The 24,057-nt window shown below is 37.2% G+C and overlaps 1 protein-coding gene across 1 annotated transcript; it reads left to right on the top strand.

The window, feature by feature from the left end:
* Positions 1-17,444: 17,444 nt before the first annotated feature.
* On the top strand, positions 17,445-19,357 carry LOC127541051 (dachshund homolog 2-like; the record flags this gene model as incomplete). Its single annotated transcript, XM_051966127.1, is given in 2 exon segments — positions 17,445-17,672; positions 17,674-19,357. Coding segments are annotated over 2 exon segments (1,347 nt in total), but the record flags the coding sequence as incomplete, so codon positions are not given.
* Positions 19,358-24,057: the final 4,700 nt, after the last annotated feature.

Below are 24,057 nucleotides of genomic sequence, written 5' to 3'. Positions count from 1 at the left end.
AACCTACTAAGGGTTACATTTTATGTTCTTCTGTAAGTTATTTATCAGATGCCTGTTGAATGTATTTGTCAGGGAGGTGACGACAATTTTTTATCCACAATCATTCATATCCAGTTTCACTTATGCATCTGTTATATATTTAGGTATTCTCTTCTTCTTTTATTATTTTTATTAGTCTGTATCAGGAAGTGAATTGGGAGAGTGGAATATTTGCTTGTCAACTGTAATAACTTAAATATGTGATATACTAAAAGAGGAAATATTACATCTTAAGTTATATAGCTGGAAGACTTTAAGTTATATGGGAAGTCAGATAGTGCATTCCCAGTTTGGGGGCACATCTATGCCTATTACCACCTTAGACAAGCAACAAAATGGATATAATCTTTCTTCTCCCATTAAAAAAAAAAAATCTCCAAGCAATAAGCAGATTGGAAATGTCAATCTGATCTAAAAGTAGTAAAAGCAAAATGAAACAAATTGTCTAAATTTTCTTTTTTCCTCTTCTGAAATCTCTACTTTCAAATGGGAATAGGGATAGAAACTCCCCAAAAGCTCTCCCTAAGCTCTTCCGTTTATATTTTGTTTTGGTTTTGTCCAAGTCTTCTTAATTCCAGAAAATACTTTGAGAAAATAAACTATATCTTGGGATCAAAGAATTGGAAATAATCTCAGAGATTGTATACTCCAATCTAATCTAAACAAGAATAGTGTTATTTCTCTTCCATTTTCCTCAATGCCTTCTAAAGCGACTACTGAATATTTCCCACATAGTAGATGTACACTAAAATGTCCCTTGTGTTAAAACTCCCTCTCAGCAACATTTATCTACAACTTGTTCCTGGGCTTTCCTCCAGATTCCACTGAGAAACTTATTTTAACCAGATTTTACCTATACAAAAATGTTAGGCAGATGAAAAAGAAAGGGGATTATCACATAATGTGATATTTTTTCCTGAGGTTTCTATTCTCTTAGGAATGACCCTGAGGTCAATGAAATCTCTTCTCTTAAGAAATGATTGAATTATATCCCTTGATTATTTAATATGTATCAGGGGACTAAACTTAAATGAGATGATATAGGTGACATGTCCTTCTATTGGAAAAGGACAGAAATTTGTGACTAAATATTTGGTATAACAAAAAATATCATTGATTAGCAGTTTAAAAAGTTCTAATCCCTTATTTCATGTATTCAATAGTTTAAAAATAGAAAATTCTCATTTCAAAATTATCATTTTTTTTTTCATTTCAGACTATCTGAACTTAAAAGGAGTGATGGCATATAACCTTAGCATCCAGGCAGTTGTTAGTAAAATCCTTCTACATAAGAGATGAAAGGATCCTTAGGGGTCATCTGCTGTGACTCTCCTTCCTTCTGCTTTACAGAGCGGAAATTGAAGCCCAGACAGGGAAAGTGATTTGTGTAAGACTTATCAGAGAGTAAGCAACAGAACCAGGATGTGGCCCTAAGTCCTTTGAATTCAAATCTAAAATTCTTTTAGGAATTGTATTGTGCTTCCTTTTCTCATTTACACCATCTAAATTATAGCATGTTATTGTACAAAAATGTTTGTAGCAGCCCTTTTTATAGTGGCAAGAAACTGGAAATTTAGTAGATGCTCATCAGTTGGAGAACAGGTGAATAAGTTATGGTATATGAATGCAATGGTTATTATTGTTCTACAAAAAATGATGAACAGGCTGGTTTCAGAAAACTCTGGAAAGACCTACATGGACTGAAGCTGAGTGAAATGAGCAGAACCAAGACAACATTGTACACAGTAACAATAAGATTATATGATGATCAACTGTGATAGACTTGGCTCTTTTCAACAATGAGATGATTCAAGGCAATTCTAATAGATTTGGGGTGGAAAATGCCATCTGCATTCAAAGAGGGATCTACAGAGACTAAATGTGAATCAAAACACAGTATTTTGCCTTTTTGTTATTGTTGTTCATTTGCTTTTTTTCCTTTTTTTTCCTTTCTCGTGTTTTTTTTTTCTTTTTGTTCTGATTTTTTTCCACAGCATGCTGAATATGGAATTATGTTTAGAAGAAATGCACATGTATGATTTATATTAAATTATTTGCTGTCTTGGGGAGGGGGAGAGAGAGGAGAGGGAGAAAAATTTGGAATACAAGATTTTACAAAAGTGAATTCTGAAAACTATCTTGCATATATTTGGAAAAATAAAATACTATTAAAATTACACACACATATAATATGAATCTGAAAAATATATATATATTATTTATATATTACAATGTAATATATATTTACATACATTGTATGTATGTTACAATGCAGACAATAGTCTATTGACCCATTGTGTAAGAGAGAAGGCTCTTGAAATGAGAAGAAAATCCCATAACCCTTCTTGCCTTTGAAAGAAAAAACCCGTTATGACAAACATTAATTTGAGTGACTTAGGCATGATATCATCATTTCAGTGGAATTTCCATGTGACTGGAAGAAAAGCTTTCTGTAAACATTGTCTTTGCCATAAATTTAAATCTATACAAGGGATGTTAACCAAATTTTGTAGCTCAAGAAAAAGCAAACTCTTAAATCATTTGGCATCTCTTTACTTGGGATCATACTAAACCTGGTGTTTTTCTTTCTAATAAATTTGAGCCTTGGTTCTATAATACTCTACAATATTTTCCTAAGGAGTATTTAGGCAGTTCAGTTGCCTTTTTTCCTTCTTTCTTTTTAACCTAAATACCATATGTTTACAGGGTCAGCTCAACCTTCCTTAATGGAAAGTTGGGAAAAAATTGAAGTTTTTGATTTTCTCCTGTGGGAGTTGGCACTATCTATCTTTTTTTAGATCATTTTATAATTATCAGTGATACAATTAAGCTAAATTTGAGGAATATGATATTCCTATATTTGTTTTAATGTTTATTACACAGGATAATTGAAAAGAAGAGCAGAAGATTGTTAAATGGATTTTATTTCATGCTCTTCTTTTAATGATGATGACCTACTACCTTTTCATCTTGCATTTACATTGAAGCCCACTTTGCCTACTGTTCTTCACCATATTAGACACAGGTTTGGCCTGTGATATAATGGAGAGTGTTCAGTGAACCTTGTCCAGGGGAAAATATAGTCAAATTGGGAGTCAGATGAGGCAGAAAGATGGAAGAAAGTCAATATTTTCATCCAAGAGCATCTTTCATATGCTGGATGGAGAATTCACTTGGGAGTCAATATTACCTGAGTTTAAATCCAGTCACAGTCATTGGCTGTGTGACTAGGCAAGTCACTTAACCCTTCACAAAGCAGGAATAATAATAAACCCTATTTCACAGTATTGTTGTGAGGATCAAAGATTATAACCTATGTTAAGTATTTTGTAAACTTTAAAGCAGCATATAAATGCTAGCTGTTGTTTTAATTTCTTCTATGACTTAAAGATAACTTGATGTAGTAGAGTAAAATAGATTTAGAACTAGAGGACCAGGGTATGAATCCTAGAGATTATTAATTATGTGATCTTTGACAAAATACTTCAACTCTCTGATCCCCAGTTTCCTACAAACTAGCTTTAAATCTGTAACCCTACTCCCTCTGTCTCTGCATTCTTAGAGGTCCAATAATCCTTCCACTTTTCCATATCCAGTCATCCTGATCTATATCTAGCTACTGAACCCAGATGGCTCTGGAGGGAAAAATGAGGCAAGTGACCTCACCCAACCCTCCTTCACTCAAATCCAATACACTTGCCTGTCATGGCATCTCTTTCCTGACGTCATGGTCCTGTTCGAGAACAAAGAAGAAACAACAACAAAATGCTGGTTTCCATACTATATGATTGATATGTTTTCTTTCTAATGCCTAACCTTCTGATTTGACCATATTGGAGGAAGAAGCATCTTAGCTATTTATTAGTTCAGCTGAAAATTAAAAATAAATTTGCATGAACCTTCATCCAAAGCTCCAGTCAACACTCAACACAACACAACCTCAGGGGCAGAAACAGAACTGTTCCACTGTTAATTCCAGTGCCAATTATCCCTGAAACATAAACGGCCTTCCTTTCTAGCTTAATTTCTAAACCCATGTTCCCAGTGTGATTTGTATTGCATCTTCAAAATTCTGAAATTTGCCCATTACCACTTCCAATAGGGCTCAGTCCATCCCCACCAATATCATGCAATTTTTATAAGCTTCCTTCCTACAAACTGCAATTTAGAGTGTGCCGAGCCACTTCTAAAAGCCATGATCCCACCCAAGAGGCAACTAGTAAGTGGAATTTGTTATTTCCTAGGACTAAATGTAGGAAGAATAACATATAGAGGGGAGATGGAGGGAGAGAAGGCCAAGTATTGGCCATGGGGCAAGTAGAACTTGGTATTGATTCCAAATTCCTTTATGTGTTACAGTCTAAATAATTGACAAGAGGTTATTAGAAACCATTTCCCATGATGCATTGTTCAATTGACATGACATGATCTGCATCTGGGATTTTCCAATCCCAGACAACCGAAAGATAAGGAATAGAGAATTCAAATCCATATAACTTATAATGAATATTCTTTCAAGTGGAGTATTTATTAAAATTTTGCTATGGGACAAGTTGCATGAGTTGTGGGCCTTATTGGGAAACTGGAAAGATCAGCAGAAATATTTTTAGAGAGATTGCTGTTAGATTTAGCAAAGGCCTGTCAATATCCAGAAGCATTTTGCCTTCTCTCCCAAGAAATGGGTTGGAGTGGGTAAAGAAATAATTATTGACAAATGATTCAGAAAGCAGAATGTCTTGAATCAAGCCGTGCTCTTGCTGTAATAATAATCACAGCAAATGTTCTAGATACAGATTGTCCCAATAATATCAGTTCAATTTTAAGTTTTAATAGTGTGGGAGTGGGGTGGAGAGTGAAATATTTTTATTCAAGCATTATAACAACCCTGAAGACCTTTAGGTTTTATTGATATTACGGATGAGGAAACTGAGACTTAGGGAGATTAAGTGAATTTAATGAAGAAAGCATTTATTAAGCCTGCACTGTGCACAGTTATTCCTTCCAAATTTCAAGTTTCCCCATTACAATTTTGATGTATCATAGTTTAGCATAAGAAATTTAATGAGAATTTTTAGAGAGTTTTATGGAAGCTTCAGGCACCTTACAAACACCTCTAGAAGACACAGAAAAACTCAAAAATGCATAAAATATATGTGTAGCATTTTATAATATCAACATATTGTATCTTCTTATGCCAAGATAATTCCGACATCTCTGGTATAAAGGAAGGATCAAAAAATTTTACTTGCATTTTCCAGATTGTGGAAGCACCTCATCCTTAACTCTACAAAGTGGAAAGGAAAATAGGCTTATAGAAAGGCACAGTGAATATCAAAACAAAAATACCAGGATTTCTGCTTTCAGGTAAGTTACAATCCAACAGAGGTAGATGGCACATGTAGAAGGGAAATGAACTTTAGTCTTGAGAACAATCAATTATTATTGGCATACCATTTCTAGAAGAAATGTTAGTATTTATTTGATTATTATTCCCAGAGAACGAGAAGTAAAAAGGGGATTGGGAAGGGGAGAAGGAGAGTTTATTTTAAAAACACATTCTAATCATTATTTTATCAAGAATTACCATGCCAACACCAAAAATATTAGTTCCTGTCTTGAATAAATATAAAAGTCAGGGTGCTGTGATATTCCTTTATTTGTGAAACAATAAGTCATTCTACATTGACAGTATTCAAATATCTGATATTTGTCTTTCTTTAGTATGTATGGCAAAGCAGATAACAAGATTCACAAGAAGTCCCATTGGATGGCTAGATGAAGCATGGATTGGAGCTGTTTAAATACAGTGATTTAGGGAAGTTGTCACCTACCCACTCACCAACCAACCAATACAGTTTAGTTCCGGGGCAGTATTCCCAGCTGAATTGATACACTCCCCTGGGAAGCCATGGACATGGTCTCTGACTTAGGACTTGTCCAGGGTCACAGGACTAATAAGTTTTGGGGCAGGATTTGACACCAAGTCCAGAACTTTTCCCTCCCTGAATCATACTGCCATATTCTTTAATATAAGCTCCTGAAGGACAACTCCAACCTATACAATTTATTCTGTGAGGGATGAGAGAAAATGAGGGAATATGGAGCAGGGTGGAGCAATTAGGGACGCTCTGTTGTTCAGTAACAGACACTATGTGCAGAAAATCCACTCATAATCAAGCACTTGAAAAGAACAAGCTGATCTGTGAGGGCTGAAGCAGAAACAACAAGGGCCAAGGAAGAGGGGTGGGCTAAAAAAAAAAAAAAAAAAAGGTAAAATGTTACCCCAAAGTACAAAGTATGCTTTTAAAAAGAAGATCAGAGCTTTTTTCAGACTAAATATGGGGCCACGGGCACACTATGTAATGTTGGGCCAAAATTGCAGCAGAGACCAAATATGCTCTGTGTCCTCAATTCTGCCACAGTTGCCATGGTTACATGTTTCTGCCCTGGTCTGTGAAAAGATGGCTTCCAACCCATTTCCAGGAAACCTGAATCTTTTGGTTCTATTACCTAGGAAATTCTGGAGACAGAAAGATGAGGGCATGGTCACTCCAACACTGATATTTTCTAGAATAGAGTGGGGATTTTTAGACACAGACTAGAATTTCTGGAGAGCAGCTTCTTTTTCTGACAAAAGTAAACGAATTCCATTCTGAAGCAGAGAGTCACTCTAATTCCAAAAAAGGCAATAGTTTTCCCAAAAATTAATCAATCAACAAGCATTTATCAAGCACCTACTTTGTGTCAAGCACTGATGACAATCAAAGTCAGGTGACAAAACTAGTCAGTCTTATTATATTGCTTTCTGTGCTATACACTAAGACCTAATGTAGATCTAGGTGCCTCCCTATATGGTCCTCAAGTTAAATCACAAACATTTTGGAGAGGATTTCTATCTGGACCTTCATGCCCCATACTTAAATATGTGATGCGACATAAGTCGTATCCAAGAAGTCACAAGATGGGGGGAAATATGGCTTATATTTATTTACATAGTATTTTAAAATTTGCAAAAATGCTATACTCACTTTACCTTATTTGATTCCCAGATCAAACTTACAAATAAATAAATTTAGATATGGAAAAATTAAATGACTCATCCAGCATTATAAAACCTAAGTTTTGATAAGTGCCTAAGGCAGAATGCAAACCCAGGATTTTCTTATTTGAAGTCCAGTGTGTTGTCATTATTTCATGCTACCTCTCTGACGTCTGGGGCAGAGTTAAAATTTTTCTTTTTTTTTTTTCTTTTTTTTGTGAGGCAAAAGATTAAATGACTAATCCAAGTTCACACAGCTAGGCATTATTAAGTGTCTGAGACCACATGTAAACTCAGGGCCTCCTGACTTCAGGGCCAATCCTCTATCTACTGTGCCAGCTAATTGGCTCAAAGTTAAATATTTTCAAAAAACTTCAGGCAGTAAGGAGAAAGAAATCAATTTATATGAATGAATGAATAAATGAATATTTATTAAGTGCTTATTATGTCCCAGGTACTATACTGGTACACAAATACAAAAGAAAAACAGTTCCTGTCCTCAAGGAGTTTGCCTTCTAAAGAAAAAATAAAAGACGGTTCAAATGGAGGAAAGCACAGGGATCATTGAGTAGACCTATAAAGCAATGGAATAATATGTCCTTTCCAGAACCAATGGCAGCATTATTGGGATTTTTTTTCAAGAGTAGGGATAAAAGACTACGAATTGAGATTAGAGATAGGTATAAGGTATAATATCTGTTGTGGGCATGGCAGGAAGATGATAAACTCATATAAATCAGTATGGTCCCAGGGCAGAAGCTGGAGGGAGATTCATTTGAGAACATAGCAGGAATAACTACAAAGAAGTACTATGTAACTGGAATTTCATCAGACTGTCTATATTCCCTTGGGGCCATGATGCTTTTGAAGAAAGAAAGTCAAAGGACATTTTAGAGAAGACTTTTAGACAAAGAGAACCCAAGACAGAGACAAAAAGGACAGAAACAGACACAGACAGAAAGACAAAGACAGAGAGAGGAGGGCCATTGCTGACCTTTACTGATGGGAGCCTGATACACTGGAAAGGGCACTGGTTTTGTTCCAATTGCATGTCCTTGGTCAATTAATGTCTTGTTTCAATTTCCTTATCTATGAAAACAAGGAGAGTTGGGTTACTGGATCTCAAGTATCCTTTTCCAGACTTTACATTCTATGATTATATGATCATCTCATTATCAGTCAGAAAACCTTGATTTAAATTGGATAACAAAATCTGAAAGCATTCAGGAAACTATATTTTTCTGGAAATGGTCCTAGAAATCAGGGATGGATTTTCAATGGGATTTCTGATTAAAAGCTCTGGTAGCGATATTACCCAATACAGTCAAAATAGTATGATTTTAGTATGAAAGGACTTTGAATTCAAATCCTTCCATTTACTACTTAATATAAATAAGTACTTACTATTTATAAGTAAGCAAGTTCTACTTCCTGCCTTGTCTACCTTTGAATAAGACTTCTTTGGGAATTTTAGTCTCCTCACCTGCAAAGTGATAGGAATAAGAATTCTTGACCTCTAAGGTCCCTTTCAACTCTCATAGTATATGATTCTGGAGATCATTTTCTCATGAAGGAACAGAAAGCTTCTGTTTAAATGGCAAAACAAAGTCAGTCAGCATTTGGGAGGGTGGATTGTAGCAAAGTGATCCTGGGAAAAAAGAAGGGTTTTGAAAACTAAGATAACATTTTCTGGATCCCATTTGTACTTGTAAAACAAAGAACATTCAGATCATGGAAGCCAAGGCAACAAAGTAATTCTTGTCATTCCCTGTTAGTTGGATGCTAACCTTATGCTGAGGACACATAAATATAGAATTGGAAGGGATCTCAGAGATCAAGTCTACTCCACTTCTTTTACAGATGAAAAAAAACTGAGGCCCAGAAGGTTAAATGACATTTTCACCAGAGAGATAAGAGATGGGATGTGTACCCTGGTCCTTTGAGTCCAAATTTAGTACTCTTTGCTCTATGACATTTTGCCTCTCCTATTTACCTAATAAAAATCTAGAAACAGCTACGTGGCACAGAATAAAGTGCTAGCCCTGAAGTCAGAAGGACCTGGGTTCAAATCTACTTTCAGACACTTATTAGCCGTATGACCTTTGGCAAGTCTCCTGTTTGCCTCAGTTTTCCTCATCGATAAAATCTGTAAAATGAGCTGGAAAAGAAAATGTCAAACCATACCAAGAAAACCACAAAAAAGATCACAAAGTTAGACATGAATAAAAACCTTTGTGCCGTTGGCTGTTTTCTACATCTCCTTGTATCATCCAATAGTATATACATTTACTTTAGCAACCATTGCTTTAATGCCTACTACGTACAGAACACTTGGGCTAAATGTCAAGAAAAATACAAAATATCTTAAGATTTTCATTTCCTTGACTTCAGAGAGTAGGATAAAATTAGGATTTTAGGAATGACAAAGCAGAATAACTATGAAATTACTAGATCTAGCATTGTTAGCCCTCTCAGAGGCTTAAAGGCAAATTGGTATTGAAAAGATGAATTGGGCTTCTAACAAACACAAGGGTGGAAAAAGATATTCCTGTTCCTTTGGGTCTTTTTGGCATAGTTGTCATACTCAGAGGTACAAGGGGTTTGATTCTCTTCTTTCAGATTTTTTTAAAAAGTATTTAAAACAAAGAAATGCTCTCGATCTCTTAAACACACAGGGAGCTTTGTTTCTCCTCCAACTAAACTCAGCAGGAAGGGAGGGCAAAGAGAGGACCATCATATTACAGTTTGCTGAAATATTTATGAAGAAGCTATTGACTACGTGTGATAGTTTTCCCTTGCTCTTAGTTTTAATCTTTCACAGCTGCATCAATTTGGCCCTTCTTTCTTTCTCCTTTTCCTCCCCCCAGCCACTTATTTGTTGTTCAAACCTGTAATTTCATCTTTATATAAGGACCTCCTGGGGTAGAAACTCTCTCCATTGCTACATATGAGCAACCTGTCTGTAACTTATAGCCTCATCTTATCTAATGTCACATAGCTAGTATATGCCACAGGGAGGATTTGAATCCTGGTCATCCTAATTCCAAGGTTGGTTTTCCATGTATTACCCTAAGATTCCAGTAAACTTGACTTTATCTTTCTTTTCGGCAGTATTGGATGAGTACACTCTGAGAGGTGCAGCCCTGCAAAAAGACAAAGAATGGATTGGACAGAGGAAAGATGAGAATCAGAGCAAAATAGCAGACTTGGAAACATAGCACATATAAGGAAACTAGAAGAGATTTCACCGACTCTTTTACATACATTTTATCTTCATATACCACCCTGTTAATTATTCCAAAGGAAGAATGACTTGAATGGACCATATGGTTTCTGGACATATTAGAAAAGAGGTGGAAAAGTCATGTGAACAAGAGATATAGAACAACTGTTCCAGATGGCAGGAGCTACTGAGAAAGGTTAAGCAATCATGCATGTGGAAAACATTTAACTCCAAGGACGATTGTTCAAAAAATAATTTTCAACAATTCATTAATAGCTTAAAACATCTGGCTCTTTACCATGCTTTTTCATTGTGTTTAGGAAGATCACTTTAAAAAAAAAGTTGTAATGGCTTAGTCTATTGACCCTGATTCACATATTAACCAGCTGGTCTCCTCCATTCGTTTTCACAAGGGAAGATACTCTTGTCATAAGTTGTAAGCTAAGCAGGGAAGGGAGGAAACCTGGAGGAAATAATTACCACCAAGCAACAAGCTTGCAGAGCACCAGAGAATGAAGCTACCCTTACTTAACGTTACTATATTTAAAAGTTCTCCTTACCCCTTTAAATTAACTAGAAATAATTAGAATGATATAGTACAACAATGTCACCGAACTCCCTAAGATGTCCAGAAACAGATTAAAATGTTATTGAGAAATGTTTAATAAGAAAAGAATGTGATACAACATTGATAATGTTAGTTTGTAGTTGCCTAAGTCAATAAGAGCTCACAGGGAGCTTTTATCATTTGAGTCTGGTATCACTGATGTAGTGCTATCAGTGTGATTAATGGAAAAAAGGACTCTTCTTGGAATCAGGAATATCAAGGTGGAATCCTACCTCAAATGCATATTTACTATGTAATCCTGGGCAAATCACTAAAATTCCCAGTGTTCTAGGCAACTATCTAAGACTGGTCAACAAAGATATATTAATCACTTTTGTGCATTAGGCACTTATGCCAAGCACTAGAAACACAAAGTGAAACAAAAACAGTCCCTGAAAGGGACCCACATATGGAAAAATGTTTGTGACAGCTTTTTTGGTAGTGGCAAAAAAACTGCAAACTGAATGGATGTCCATCAGTTGGAGAATGGCTAATAAATTGTGGTCTATGAATGTTATGGAATATTATTGTTCTATAAGAGATCAGCAGGATGATCTCAGAAAGGCTTGCAGAGACTTACATGAACTGATGCTGAGTAAAGTGAGTAGAACCAGATCATTATATATGGCAACAGCTAGATTATATGATAATTCTGATAGACATAGCTCTTGTCAACTGGTGATTCAGACCAGTTTCAATGGTCTTTTGATGAAGAAAGCCATTTGCACCCAGAGAGAGGAAAATGGGAACTTAACGTAGACCACAACATACTATTTTCACTCTTTTTGTTGTTATTTGTTTGCTTTTTGTTTTCTTTCTCTTTTTTTTTTTCTTTTTGATCTGATTTTTCTGGAGCAGCAAGATATTTGTGGAAATATAGAGAGAGGAAATGCACATGTTCAACATATATTGGATCACTTGTCAACTGGGGAGGGAGTGGGGAAGGAAGAAGAAAATTAGAACACAGGGTTTTTGTAATGTCGAAAATTATCCATGTATATATTTTGAAAATAAAAAAGCTTTAATTAAAAAAAAACATTTCCTGCCATTGAGGCACGAATTCTAACAAGAGAGACAAATTAACAGCTCTTTCTCTCTCTCTCTCTCTCTCTCTCTCTCTCTCTCTCTCTCTCTCTCTCACACACACACACACACACACACACACACACACTCACAATTATCCCTTCCACATTATAGAGGTTAGGTTTGTAGCATCTCCAAGTCACATAAAAAATTTTGGCCCTCTCTTCATAACAATGAAGTCTAAATTATTGTGGTATTGATATTATATAATAGTATTATATGATAATACACATTTTACACATTTCTGAGTTTCTAAACTTCTTCTGTGTTGTCTGCTGGTCTTCATGTATCATCGGCAGCTTCAGCAAAATTCCAAAATTCCCATTCTATTTCTTATGCTAATCCATGACATACCAAAACTCTGAAGGTAAAAATTGTAATGCAGAAGGAATAACTGTGCTACACACAGTTACACACACACACACATATCTACACATGGAAATATGTATGTATCTATGTATATGTGTGTCTAAATATAAAATGAATAATAGGTAGAAGGAAATCACAAAGGGGAAGCTCTAAGGGAGGGGAAAGGACTGGAAAAGGAATCTTGCAGAAAGTGAATCTTGGGTTGAGTTTGGAAAGAAGCCATAGATAAAGATGAAACTGAGAAAAGTTCAAGAATAGGGGACTGTCAAGAAAAAGGCATGAAGTTAGGAGATAGAATTCCATGTGTGAGGAACAGTGCTACTGGATTGTAGAATTACAAAAGGGATTTGCCCACAGAATTATACATAAAGACCAAAAAATTCAAAATAAAAATCGGAAAAATCTTATTGATTCCTCTTTGAATAGAAAATGGCTCAAGAAACTTAAGCGGGGAAATGAGATTAGAGAATGGGAACAGATTTTTTTTTTAATGTAGATTTTTTTTTTCCTACAAGAATTACATACCTTCTAGGGAAATCTCTATTACTAATGCATAAGGGAAATTTGATACATTGAATTATGGCTAAGATGGTCCAGTGACAGCACAATTCAAAAGCTGGTTAAAAGTGTTGACTTCTCACTATAAATATAGCCTCAGCTGGGGGATCACATACAAAGATATTAACATTGAGTTTCTGGGCATAATAAATCTTCAGGCTCTGTGGTCAACTCAGGAGAGGAAGACTTTTCCTGATGCCCCTATGCTATGTGTCAATATATTATTAGAATATATGTGTAGATTTTTGTGTTAATGCATTTGTATAAATATTTGTTAGTACCTGTTGAGAGGAATGGGATAAAAAGCAGGAAAATTAGTCCACATCAATTAATAAAATCACAGAAGTGGATAACAGAGAGGTAAGGTGTTAATGTGTTGTTTTTTTTTTTTTTTTAATGCAAAGATGAGTCTATTCTCTATTATCTCTTTAGGAAATGTAAGGAAATTGCCTAACTGAACTGAAAACCACTAACTATTACCTATCAGTCTTGGAAACAGTAACTGGGTCAGGGAACAGCTTTGTGGGCTGAGACTTCTAGCTTCAACCAGAAGGCAACATGGAATAAGGGTTTAATTTTTCTTCCTCTACTACTTATTGGTCAAGCCTATTCACGAAATAGGAGATAATGCATCCATCAGAAAATGAAGATATCGACACTGAAAATTGAGAGAAGGTAGCATTTTCAGGATGTATGAACATTGGAGCTGCCCATGGATTCAAGAGAAATGAGATGTAAATTCATATTTCAGTTATCGTTTATCAATATGAAAATTTTACATAATGATCTTATTTATTTTGTTCATTTGCATACATGAAGTTCCAGGGAAACTTGAGCCTCAAACGTTATATCAAATCACTGGGAATTTTTCAGATATCAAAGGGACTGTTTAATTGTCATCACCTTTGTGATCAGCTAATCAAAACCCCTAATTTTACACATAAGAGACTAAGGTCACATAGCTAGTAAGTAGCATGACCGCAATCTAGACCCAATCTTCTGATTCTATATTTCATCAAGCCGCATATAGGGCATAATTGCATAATGAAAGGGTGAATTGGCTTCATTCAACCAGAATAATTCAGTGATTTGAAGTCACTAAGAGATGGTACTTAGCAAGTGTTTCTTCATCATCAGAAATTCTGCATGCTTATCTATTTCCATTTCAACATGGAGCCTTATGGTAGTGTGATCCCTAACCTTCAGCAGTGTCAAAGATGAAGCCACCTGAAAACATTCTTGTCAAGAAAAAAAGGGGTCTCACTAAAGAGGAACAGTAACACTTCACATGACAGGAACTGAGGCACTACAGACTGGTGGCTTTTTACTGACAGAACGAGACTCAATACCTTTTTTTTTCCCTGCCAAAATGTTTTAATTTTTTTTTCTTTTGATAGTTATGTTTTCCTGTAATTTCCTGCTTTAAAAATCCACATAAATAAGCAACAACAAAACGAATAAAATCAGCCACACTTGAGAACTGAACAATTCATTAATCCTTAAGAGGGAAAGGAGGGGGAAAGAGGAGAATATAGGGAGATAGAAAGTGTAGAATTGTTTATGAATTCAATTGGTTTTTTTTTTCAGTCCCCTCCTTTTTTTATCATTATGTTGATCGCCCTTGTCTTCTGTTTTCCTGGACAATCTTTCCTCTTATGGTTTTCATGCCCCTGATCTATCATTGTTTTTGGTTTTTTTCTTCTTATCTACTTTCAACCTTAGTAGATCTTTCAATGTTGTCCTGAGATCTTTTCTCTTCTCTTTCTACACTTTTTTGTTTGGTGATCTTGTCAGCTCCCATTCCCATTTCTCTCTCTCTCCTCTCTCTCTCTCTCTCTCTCTCTCTCTCTCTCTCTCTCTCTCTCTCTCTCTCTCTCTCTCTCTCTCTCTCTTTATTTATATCTATATTCTCTAGCTCTCTATATGTGTGTGTGTATATATATATATATATATATTAATCTCTAATTTCTCTCATGAGTTCCAATTTTGTATCACTAAAGGCCTTTTGGACATCTTGAATCTCATGTCCCTTAGGCATCTCAAATTCAACATGTAGAACCCAACTCATTATTTTTCACCCTTCTCTCCCCAAACCCCCACTTCCAAACTTCTATATTACTATTATGGATAATATCATTGTTCCAGTTACCCAGACTCAAAACCTTGGTATCATCCTCAACAACTATCACTCTCCCCATGTGTCCAATCGATAGCCAAATCTTATTATTTCTACTTTCACATGCTATGTATATAGTCCCTTTTCTCCACTCACATAACTACCCTCCTCCCTTGCACCCCCTTTAAGTTCTTTTCACTTTGTATCTGGATCCTTGCAAACAGCCTTTCCTTGTTCTCTCTGCCCTCTCCAGCTTATTTTCCACTTGACTGCTAGCTTATCTTCCATAAAACAAGGTTGACCATATCACATATCCCATCTCCCTATTCAGTAAACTTCAAGGAGGCTCCTTATTACCTCCAAGGAGGCTCCTTATTACCTCCAAGATTTAATACAAAATCTCTGGCTTAGCTTTTAAAGCCTTTTAATAAAAACCTTTCTGCTTTTCCAGTCTTCTTACACTTTAATTCGATTCCTAATATTCTCTGATCATTTGATCATTGCTGTTCCTCAGACAAGACCCTAGATTTTTATTCCTGGAACCAAAGGCTTGGTCAGAGTCTTGAATCTATCTATTCTCTAGACAATAGCCATTCCCATTCTGGAATGACCTCCCACCTAATCTCTGCCTATTGGCTTCCCTAACTAATTTTTATAGGACAACTCCAAATACTAGTTTCTTCAGGAGGACACACTCCCTCCCCCCACTGCTATTATTTTCCCTCTGAAATTACTTTCCATTTATACTATATATATATATATATATATATATTATATTTCTTCTCTCTCTCTCTCTCTCTCTCTCTCTCTCTCTCTCTCTCTCTCTCACACACACACACACACACACACACACACACACACACCAGCATTTAGTTCAATCCCTAAAATATAGTGAGTGCTTAATAAATGTTTTATGACTGACTGACAATTACCTTCCTGTCTAAAATGGAGCACTAGGAAAATTCCAGGAGAAAAAAAACAAAGGTTAACATGATACCTTCTTTTATGTTAATGAGAAATGAGGAGGCTGGGTTGGAGCCACTAAGGATTTAAAAAATCCAAAATAGGGGATCTGTTTCTCTGGTGCCCCCACTCTCTCCCTACAGCTAGATTCAATTATTTCAAAAAAGGGAAGCTAGAGAAGAGGCAAGGCCAGGAGAGGAGAGAAACAGAAATTCGAGAAAAGCAATAAAAATGGAAGAAAATGAAAGGAAAGAAGAGGAACGGAGAAAGGAAGGGGGATGAAAATGAAGGGGAGAAAAGAATATAGCAGGAAAAAGAAGAGCATAGAGGAATTTCGAGAGAATAGAGAGAAATGAAAAGTGAAAGGAAGGCATGAAGAACAGAACAAAATGGAGGAAATCGAAGATCAGCGAGAACAGAAGATGAACAGAGTAACAGAGAGAGGACAAGAAAGGAGAGAAAAATGAAGATGAAGAAAAACAGAAAAGAATGAAGAATAGAGGAGAATGAAAGGTACAGAAGGGACAACGACGTGGGGGGAATAGGGGAGGAGAGGTGGAGGAGGAAGAGAAGGAGACAGAGGAGGAAGAGGCGGAGGAGAAGAAGGGGGAGGAGGAGGAGGAGGAGGAGAAAAGGAGGGGGAAGCGGTGGAGGAGAAACGGCGGGGAGGGAGGTGGAGGAGAGGGCAGAGAGAAAGGACAAGGAGAAAAGGAAAAATTCAAACTGGTGTCTTTCTTGGCGGCTGGTGATGTGTTTGAAGTTTGTAAATATGAGTGGGTTTGGAATAATGTGAAAGAAACACTCAAAAACTGAGAAGTGATTAAAGAGCCCGGGAAAGGCGGGAGGGGCAGAGCCCCGCCCAGGGACGGATCCTAGCTGTTTCGGGCCTTACAATCCCTGACAACTTTGAGCAACTGCAACACCAGCAGCTAGGGGGAAAGAGAAGGGGGAGAACTAGGGGCTTGGTCAGGGCCGTACCCCTCCATCCTCCATCCAGTCCGGAGTCGCCACCCCCCTCTCCAGCTCGGCAAGCCCCTCCCTTCGTCTCCTCCCTCCTCCCCTCTGGATTAACAGCTTCAGTTCCAGCCGTGGCCACGGGCAGCCGCGGAGGGCGGGGACTGTGGGTGTAAACCGGGGACTCGGCTGGGGCCTAAGGAAGTGGCTTCTCTCCTGGTGGACGGGCCGGAGCTCCTGCGCCCGCCCGCCCGCCTCAGCTCCTCCGAACTCTCCCCCGCGGCCTCGGATCGCGGGGCTGCACGCGGTCTTCAGCGAGCGAAAGAGAGCGGCCCGATCGCCCGCAGCGGACATCCTCGAGCAGGTCCGAATCCGGGGAAAGGGGCTTGGGGACAGTGAAGGGCCGGGAGTGGGAGGGGGGGCAACCGCTGCAGACCCTCCTCGGCTAACGCAGCCGCCGCGGCCGCTTCCGCAGCTTAAGAAAACCCTTTGAAACTTTGATATACCTCGGCTGCGAGCACCCCACCCCCACCCCATCCCCCAACGCCAGCTCAGGACCAAGGACGCCCCACCCCCGCGGCGCCATTGCACCCTGGGAGAGTCGGGATCGGACAATGCTTGCTTCCTCCGGCCCTTTTGTGGTCCAGGCCTCTCATCATCTCGCCTTCCCTCTGCTCCCTCTATCCTAGCGGTTGCAATTCGAGAGACCCTAAAGATTAAAAGAGAAGATGAAGCTCACGGCAACAAACGGCCTCCATGGGGAGGAAAGCCCAGAGAGAGCTGAATCCGAAAACGAAGAACTGAATTCAAATGCGGGGCTAGACCTGCCATTTATGATGTTGCCCCACCCCCTACTTCCCGTTAGCCTGCCTCCTGCATCAGTTGCCATGGTGATGCATCAGATGAACCACTTCAATACTATTTCCAACATGGCTGCTGCAGCTCAGAGGCAGAGTCCACTCTCCAGAGCAGGGGCTTCAGTTATCAAAGAAACTGACAGCTCTTCTCCTGTCATTTCTCCTGAAGAGAACAGTGCGCCTGAGGGCCTGGGTGCTTCCAACTGCTCACCTTCCCAACTTGAGGATATGCCCAAGGTAATTGCTTTGGTGCCTGATGATGGAGAAAAAGAGCTTCCTGATCAAGGTAATGGATCAAATCCAAAAAAACTCCAGAAAGAAAATGTTCTATCCCTCAGTCAAGAGCTTTTTATTCAGCACAAAGTACTGTGGGGAACAAAAAGAAGCATAAGGCAGGGAACCTGCCCTCAAGATGCTTACAGTCAAGTTTGGGAAGCAAGACAAACAGGAGAGATGCAAATTGCCATTCCAGTAATGAAACCAAACCTAGATAAAGGTCAACTAGCCGGGCAAATCGTGGCTCCTGGATTTGCAACCCCCTTTATTTTTGCCGATAGTCTTTCCTCCGTGGAAACGCTTTTAACCAATATTCAGTTCCTGCTGAAAGTGGCTCTAGACAGTGCCCGTGTCCAGGAAAGGCAAATGCAAGAAGAAAAGAAGGAGCTGAGAATGGAGCTCTACAGAGAGAGGGAGATGCGGGAGACCCTGGAAAGGCAGCTTGCAGTTGAGTTGCAGAGCCGGGCCACAGTTCAGAGGCGTCTGAAGAAGGAGAAGAAGGCCAAGAGGAAGCTGCAGGAAGTCCTGGAATTTGAATCCAAGCGCAGAGAGCAAATGGAGCAGGCCCTGAGGCAGGCCACTGGAGGTGACAGTGTGCTCAGCATCCTCAGGGGGTTTGGATTCTCAGAAAGAGATCTTGAAGGCATTGGGACTGAGTCTGACAGTGCAGAAATGCAAGAAAACATCAACCCCACCACCATGTACTGAAGGAACTTTCTATTAAAATATATATATATCTATATATATATCTATGTATGTACCACCATCCATTACCTTAAGATTCATGTATATTTCATTAAAGAATACCCTCAACCTTTCCATGCTTTCCAGTGCTGTGTGAAGAGTGAAAGTTGCAGCATGAAACTGGAAGAACCATTTGTTACATTTTAATCTACAGCAGCATTGTGAAGAAACTTAGAAAGGTTTTATAAGCTCCCTATGCTAAGCTAAGCCTGTTACAGTTGATCGTTTGTAGGTCCCTCCTCCCAGAGAAGTTTTAGAATTTTTAAGCACATGCAAGAATTATTCCCTTTGAGAAAACTAACTTTTCCCCCTTCCCCCTCCCACCCTTTAAAGAGGCAGTAGTTTTGTTGAACAGTGGCACAAATATGTTAATCGGCCTGAAACGTCCCCACTGGCTTTACCTAAGTGCAGATCCTGAGTCCGCTTTTGCACCAAGACCAATCACCGTGGAGCTGTTGCAGTTGTGTTCGTACTTTAAGCTTTGTTTACTGAACCAGATAGTCAATAAATATTACATTTTGCTGAGAAACTTGTGTGCAATTTTTTGGGGGGAAATAAAGATAAATGATGATGTAAAAAGTGTTCTGCCAATTCATTAGAAGGCTAATATAAAGGAATGTGAGCTAAACTTATAGTTGAAGTTTTGTAATTATACTTGAAAGTTTTGTGCTCACTTCAGCTTGTTGAGTTCTAATGATAATATAATGTTCAGTAGAATATTAGGTTATAGAAACATGTAATTATGGTTTTTCTGTTATAACATTAAGTTATAATTTACATTTTAAATTATTGCTAAAAACTAGGAAAAAATTTTTAAAGGGGTGTGGGTAAGAGGACTGGATTCCAGACATAAAAAGAAGACTGGTAAGCAAACATAAGACTTAGTTTAGTGCTTAGCATATAGAATATATTTTTCCTCCACCAACCTGGGCAAATTGAGGAACTACCTAGAGAAAAGCCAACAAAGGAGATAGAATTTGGGGTGGTGAAGTAACTCATACAGGTGGCTTGCCTTGACTTGTGGGATTGGAAAGAATATATATCATTTAATCAAACAAAAGAGTATTTGTCCTAGGTACATTATATTGTATAATGTACTGGGTATTGGGTACACAGAAATAAAGCAGTTCCCACTTTCAAGAACTTTTATTCTATTGGTAATATACATGGTGGTAAGTACAAAGTAATGTCACTTAGGGGAAGGAGATGGAAAGTGGGGAGGGATACTAGTAAATGAGGGATCAGGAAAGCTCTAGTGTAGGAGATAGCACTAGAGCTGAGCTTTAAAGGACGAAGCTAAGGATTCCAGCTTCTATCCCTTACTGAATATTTAGACGGGTGATCACACGTGCATTCTCTTACTCTTTCAGTGTTCGGATACTTCTCTCAGAAGAAGCTGGGAGATGAAAGGAGGGGTGGGAATATTTCTAATCTTAAAAATGTCAGACCTATCCCTTCATTCTTTTATACCCTCCATATATAAGAATATTTGTGCATGTATGTGTTTATACGTACATGAATATATACCTATATTTCTATATAAAGGAGTATATGTGTGTATATATACATAAATTTTTATTTTATACTTTGAGGCATATAGGTATATATATATATATACATATGTGCATAAATTTATACATAGATGTATATTGCATGTGTATGTGTACATATTTTATAGTGCACTCATGTTTATATACAATTAAGTATTGTAATATATGTGTTTCTATACATAGACATGGATATGCATATTAATATTTGCCTACCTACACATATTTGTATATATGGAAGCATATGTGTACATGGATGGAAGGATTTGTACATATACATGCACATATTTCCATATAGATATATGTGCACACATGAGTCTGTACATACCCATTTCTGTACTTAGAGGTATGCTGTATATATATGTATGTGTATATATACATATATGCATATGTAATTGTATGTATGGTATATGTACATGCAGTGTAATACCCTATATGAATATTTACATGCATGCATATTTCTAAATGTAAAAATACATTTATATATGTATATGTACAAATACATATATAGGTGTCTCTAGCTACACCTCTTTTGTCTCAGAATCTCCTTCCTCTCCCCCTTTCCCCAGTTGCCTCTATCCCAGGTCTAGGAGACTCCTTACTTTTCATCTCTTCCTTCCCAAGGTAGAGCACTTGTTTTCCAGTCACACAGCACGGGGACAGAGTTTGATCCTGTCACTTCCTGTGTGACCCTAGACAATTCCCTTCATCTTTATATTTCTTTATTTACTTATCTTTGAAAATAAAAGCATTAAACTGAATAAACAAATGTCTGTTTCAAATCTAAATCTGATATACCTATAGAATATGAATCAGCCATTGTGTTTGCAGGATGTAACATACAAATATGTTAAAGGTTAATATTAGAATATATTTTCAGTTTCCATTTGAAAATTTGATTTCCAATAGTTAACATGTTTGTATAATACAGATTTCCCCAAAAAGCCACGTGCTTGCTAGTCTGTGTTTTATTGAGCCAATCTATCAACAATGCCGTATTGAACAACAGCAAAAAATGCTGGATAGCATTGGCTAGTAAGAGGCATTGAACTGAATTTCTTCTTCCAGAATGACTAATAACAACAACAACAACAATAACAAAATCCAAAAATACATGTTGCTTACATTGCTACATCACAAGTCCTTCCCTTCTAGAGGTTAGTATTTTAACCAAACCAGATAGATGCATTGGGACAAAAATGTATATAGGGAGTGTAGAAAAGTTTGTTTTAATTGTAAATACAAAGCAGTGACTTTATTGCTGGTTCACATCCATAATAATGGCAGAAATGTAGTCCCTGATTTCCTCACCTAGTTTTTGTTATTATCCCTACCTTCACTTGAATTGGCAGGAGTTAGGAAGCAGAGGATCTTGCCTGTATCCGTCTGATACATGGTTTAAAAGGGTGGAAAGGGCTAAGTCCCTGAAGTTGTATTGGGGAACATAGGCTCATAATCAGGGATTTAAGAGCATAAGAGATTCTTACCATCAGATCAGATGGTTGTCTGGGATAGAGTCTCAGGTCAGTATCAGACAGAAAGAGGTAAGAGGTCATACTTCGGGCTTTTATTGGCTTCCTAGAAGTCTAGCAGATATTATTATAGATAAACACAGCAATCAAGAGATAATCCCAGCAGAGATCAGAAAGAGTAAAGAAGCAAAAATGTGACACCTAGAAGGGTATGTTGACCCCTAACCAAGGAAAGTGTGACAGCATCCCTAGAAGAGGTCAGCAGTTCTAAGAATCTAGAGAATACTCATGTTTGGCCATATGAGCTCCCCATCACATCTCCCCATTTACATGCCATGGCCACTTGGTCCCTGGTGGGCTGATTGTCACAGGTTCCATGTTCACATATCCCGACATGTGTACCCTTCATGCTGTATCTGCTGGTCACATGTATTCTCTGTGTGTGCACCTTTCCTCCGTAGTGGTGCATAGAAGTAATCTAAGTGCATATATGTACATAGGAGAAGGCTTGGTAATTCTTGGAGTACTTAAATTTGTCCAAATAATATAACAACGACCAGATTTTTAAAAAGTTTTTTTCTTGCCAGGATTCTATTGTTAGAATTTTGCAACAAAACTGTTACCTTCCTAGCATTTTAAGATAATATGGGTGAAGGTGGGGCATTTAAAGTGTGTGTGTATGTGTATACATACATAAAAATATATACTTTATATACAAACACATGTAATAGGCATGTATGTGCATATGTGTGTGTATACACACACAAGGTGGGGAATATAAAATGTGTATGTATGTGTATATGTATACACACACACACACATATATATACATATACTTTATACACAGACATACCCTATAGACATGTTATGTATACATGTGTGTTTTTATTGTAAATGTGTATATACATATCTATATATGTGTATATCTATATATATATAGGTAATACTACTCCAACAAGGACTTGGATTGAATGGATTTATTTTCATCATATGTGATGATATGAGGAATGAATTCTTATCCAAATATAATGTAAAATGATTCAAATTGAATATTAGAAGACAAGGAATGGATGCAGGATGTAGAAGTGTAAGATGATTCAAACAATATTAGAAGACAAGAGAAATGGACGCAGAAATAGAAGAAAGCTTAAAATTATGTCTAACTTCTATCGCTACTGACAAAGTGCCTCCCTTCTATCATACTGGGAAGCAGCATCCATCCTCCTAACTGTTTTGAGGAATGTATCTTGTCAAATTTTATCCAGGGACTATATGAATCTAACTATAAAATCTTCTTTGCAGGAATAAAAAACAGCCCTAAATAGTTGGAGAAAATTGCTCTGTGGTAGTCCAATAATATGTCTATATAATAAAATAATAAATATATAATAGTCTATATTGTCTAAATTAATTTGCTACAGTGTTACATTAAGTTTTCAAATAAGTTATATATACACCTAGAAAAGTTAATAACAACATTGGGAGCCAAAATTCATATGTAAGAAAATTCAATAATCTCAAAGGTAACAATTTTTAAAAGTGAGAAGGAAGAAGGTTTCTCAGTACATCAGATCTCAAACTATACTACAAAGTAGAAATCCTTAAAATGATCTAGTACTGGTTAAAGAGAGAGAGACAGAAATAGACAATGAAAGAGAAGTTAATCTGTGGAATAGATTGGATTCCCAACATATAGAAGCAAACACACAGTATCAATGTAATACCCCTTACTGGGAAAAATGAACAGTAGTAGTGTGATAAATTAGACTCGAACAATACAACAAAATAAGCTAAAAATGAATGCATGACTTAGATATACATGGTCACATAAATACACAGATTAAAGGAACAGAGAGTAAGAGATTATCTTTTAGTTCTGTGATTAAGGAAAGAGTTCTCAGCTGACAAAGTGATAGCATCACACAAGATAAAATGAACAATTTTGATAATATGACATTTTAAAGGTTTCGCACAAACAAATCTAATATAGTAAAAATTAGAAGCAAAATAGATACCTGGGGAGAAATATTTGGGCCATATTTATCTGATAAAGGTCTCATATCCAAAATACATAAAAAACACACACACACACACACACACATACAAATGTATGTACGTACACAGGGTCTTATAAGGAAATAAATGAAATTTATTAGTTGACCTTTCTTCAATAGATAGATGGTCAAAGGATATGAGCAGGCAGTTTTCAA

Source organism: Antechinus flavipes, chromosome 1, assembly GCF_016432865.1.
Source record: "Antechinus flavipes isolate AdamAnt ecotype Samford, QLD, Australia chromosome 1, AdamAnt_v2, whole genome shotgun sequence".
NCBI lineage: Eukaryota > Metazoa > Chordata > Mammalia > Dasyuromorphia > Dasyuridae > Antechinus > Antechinus flavipes.
This window is presented reverse-complemented; position numbering and strand designations above follow the sequence as displayed.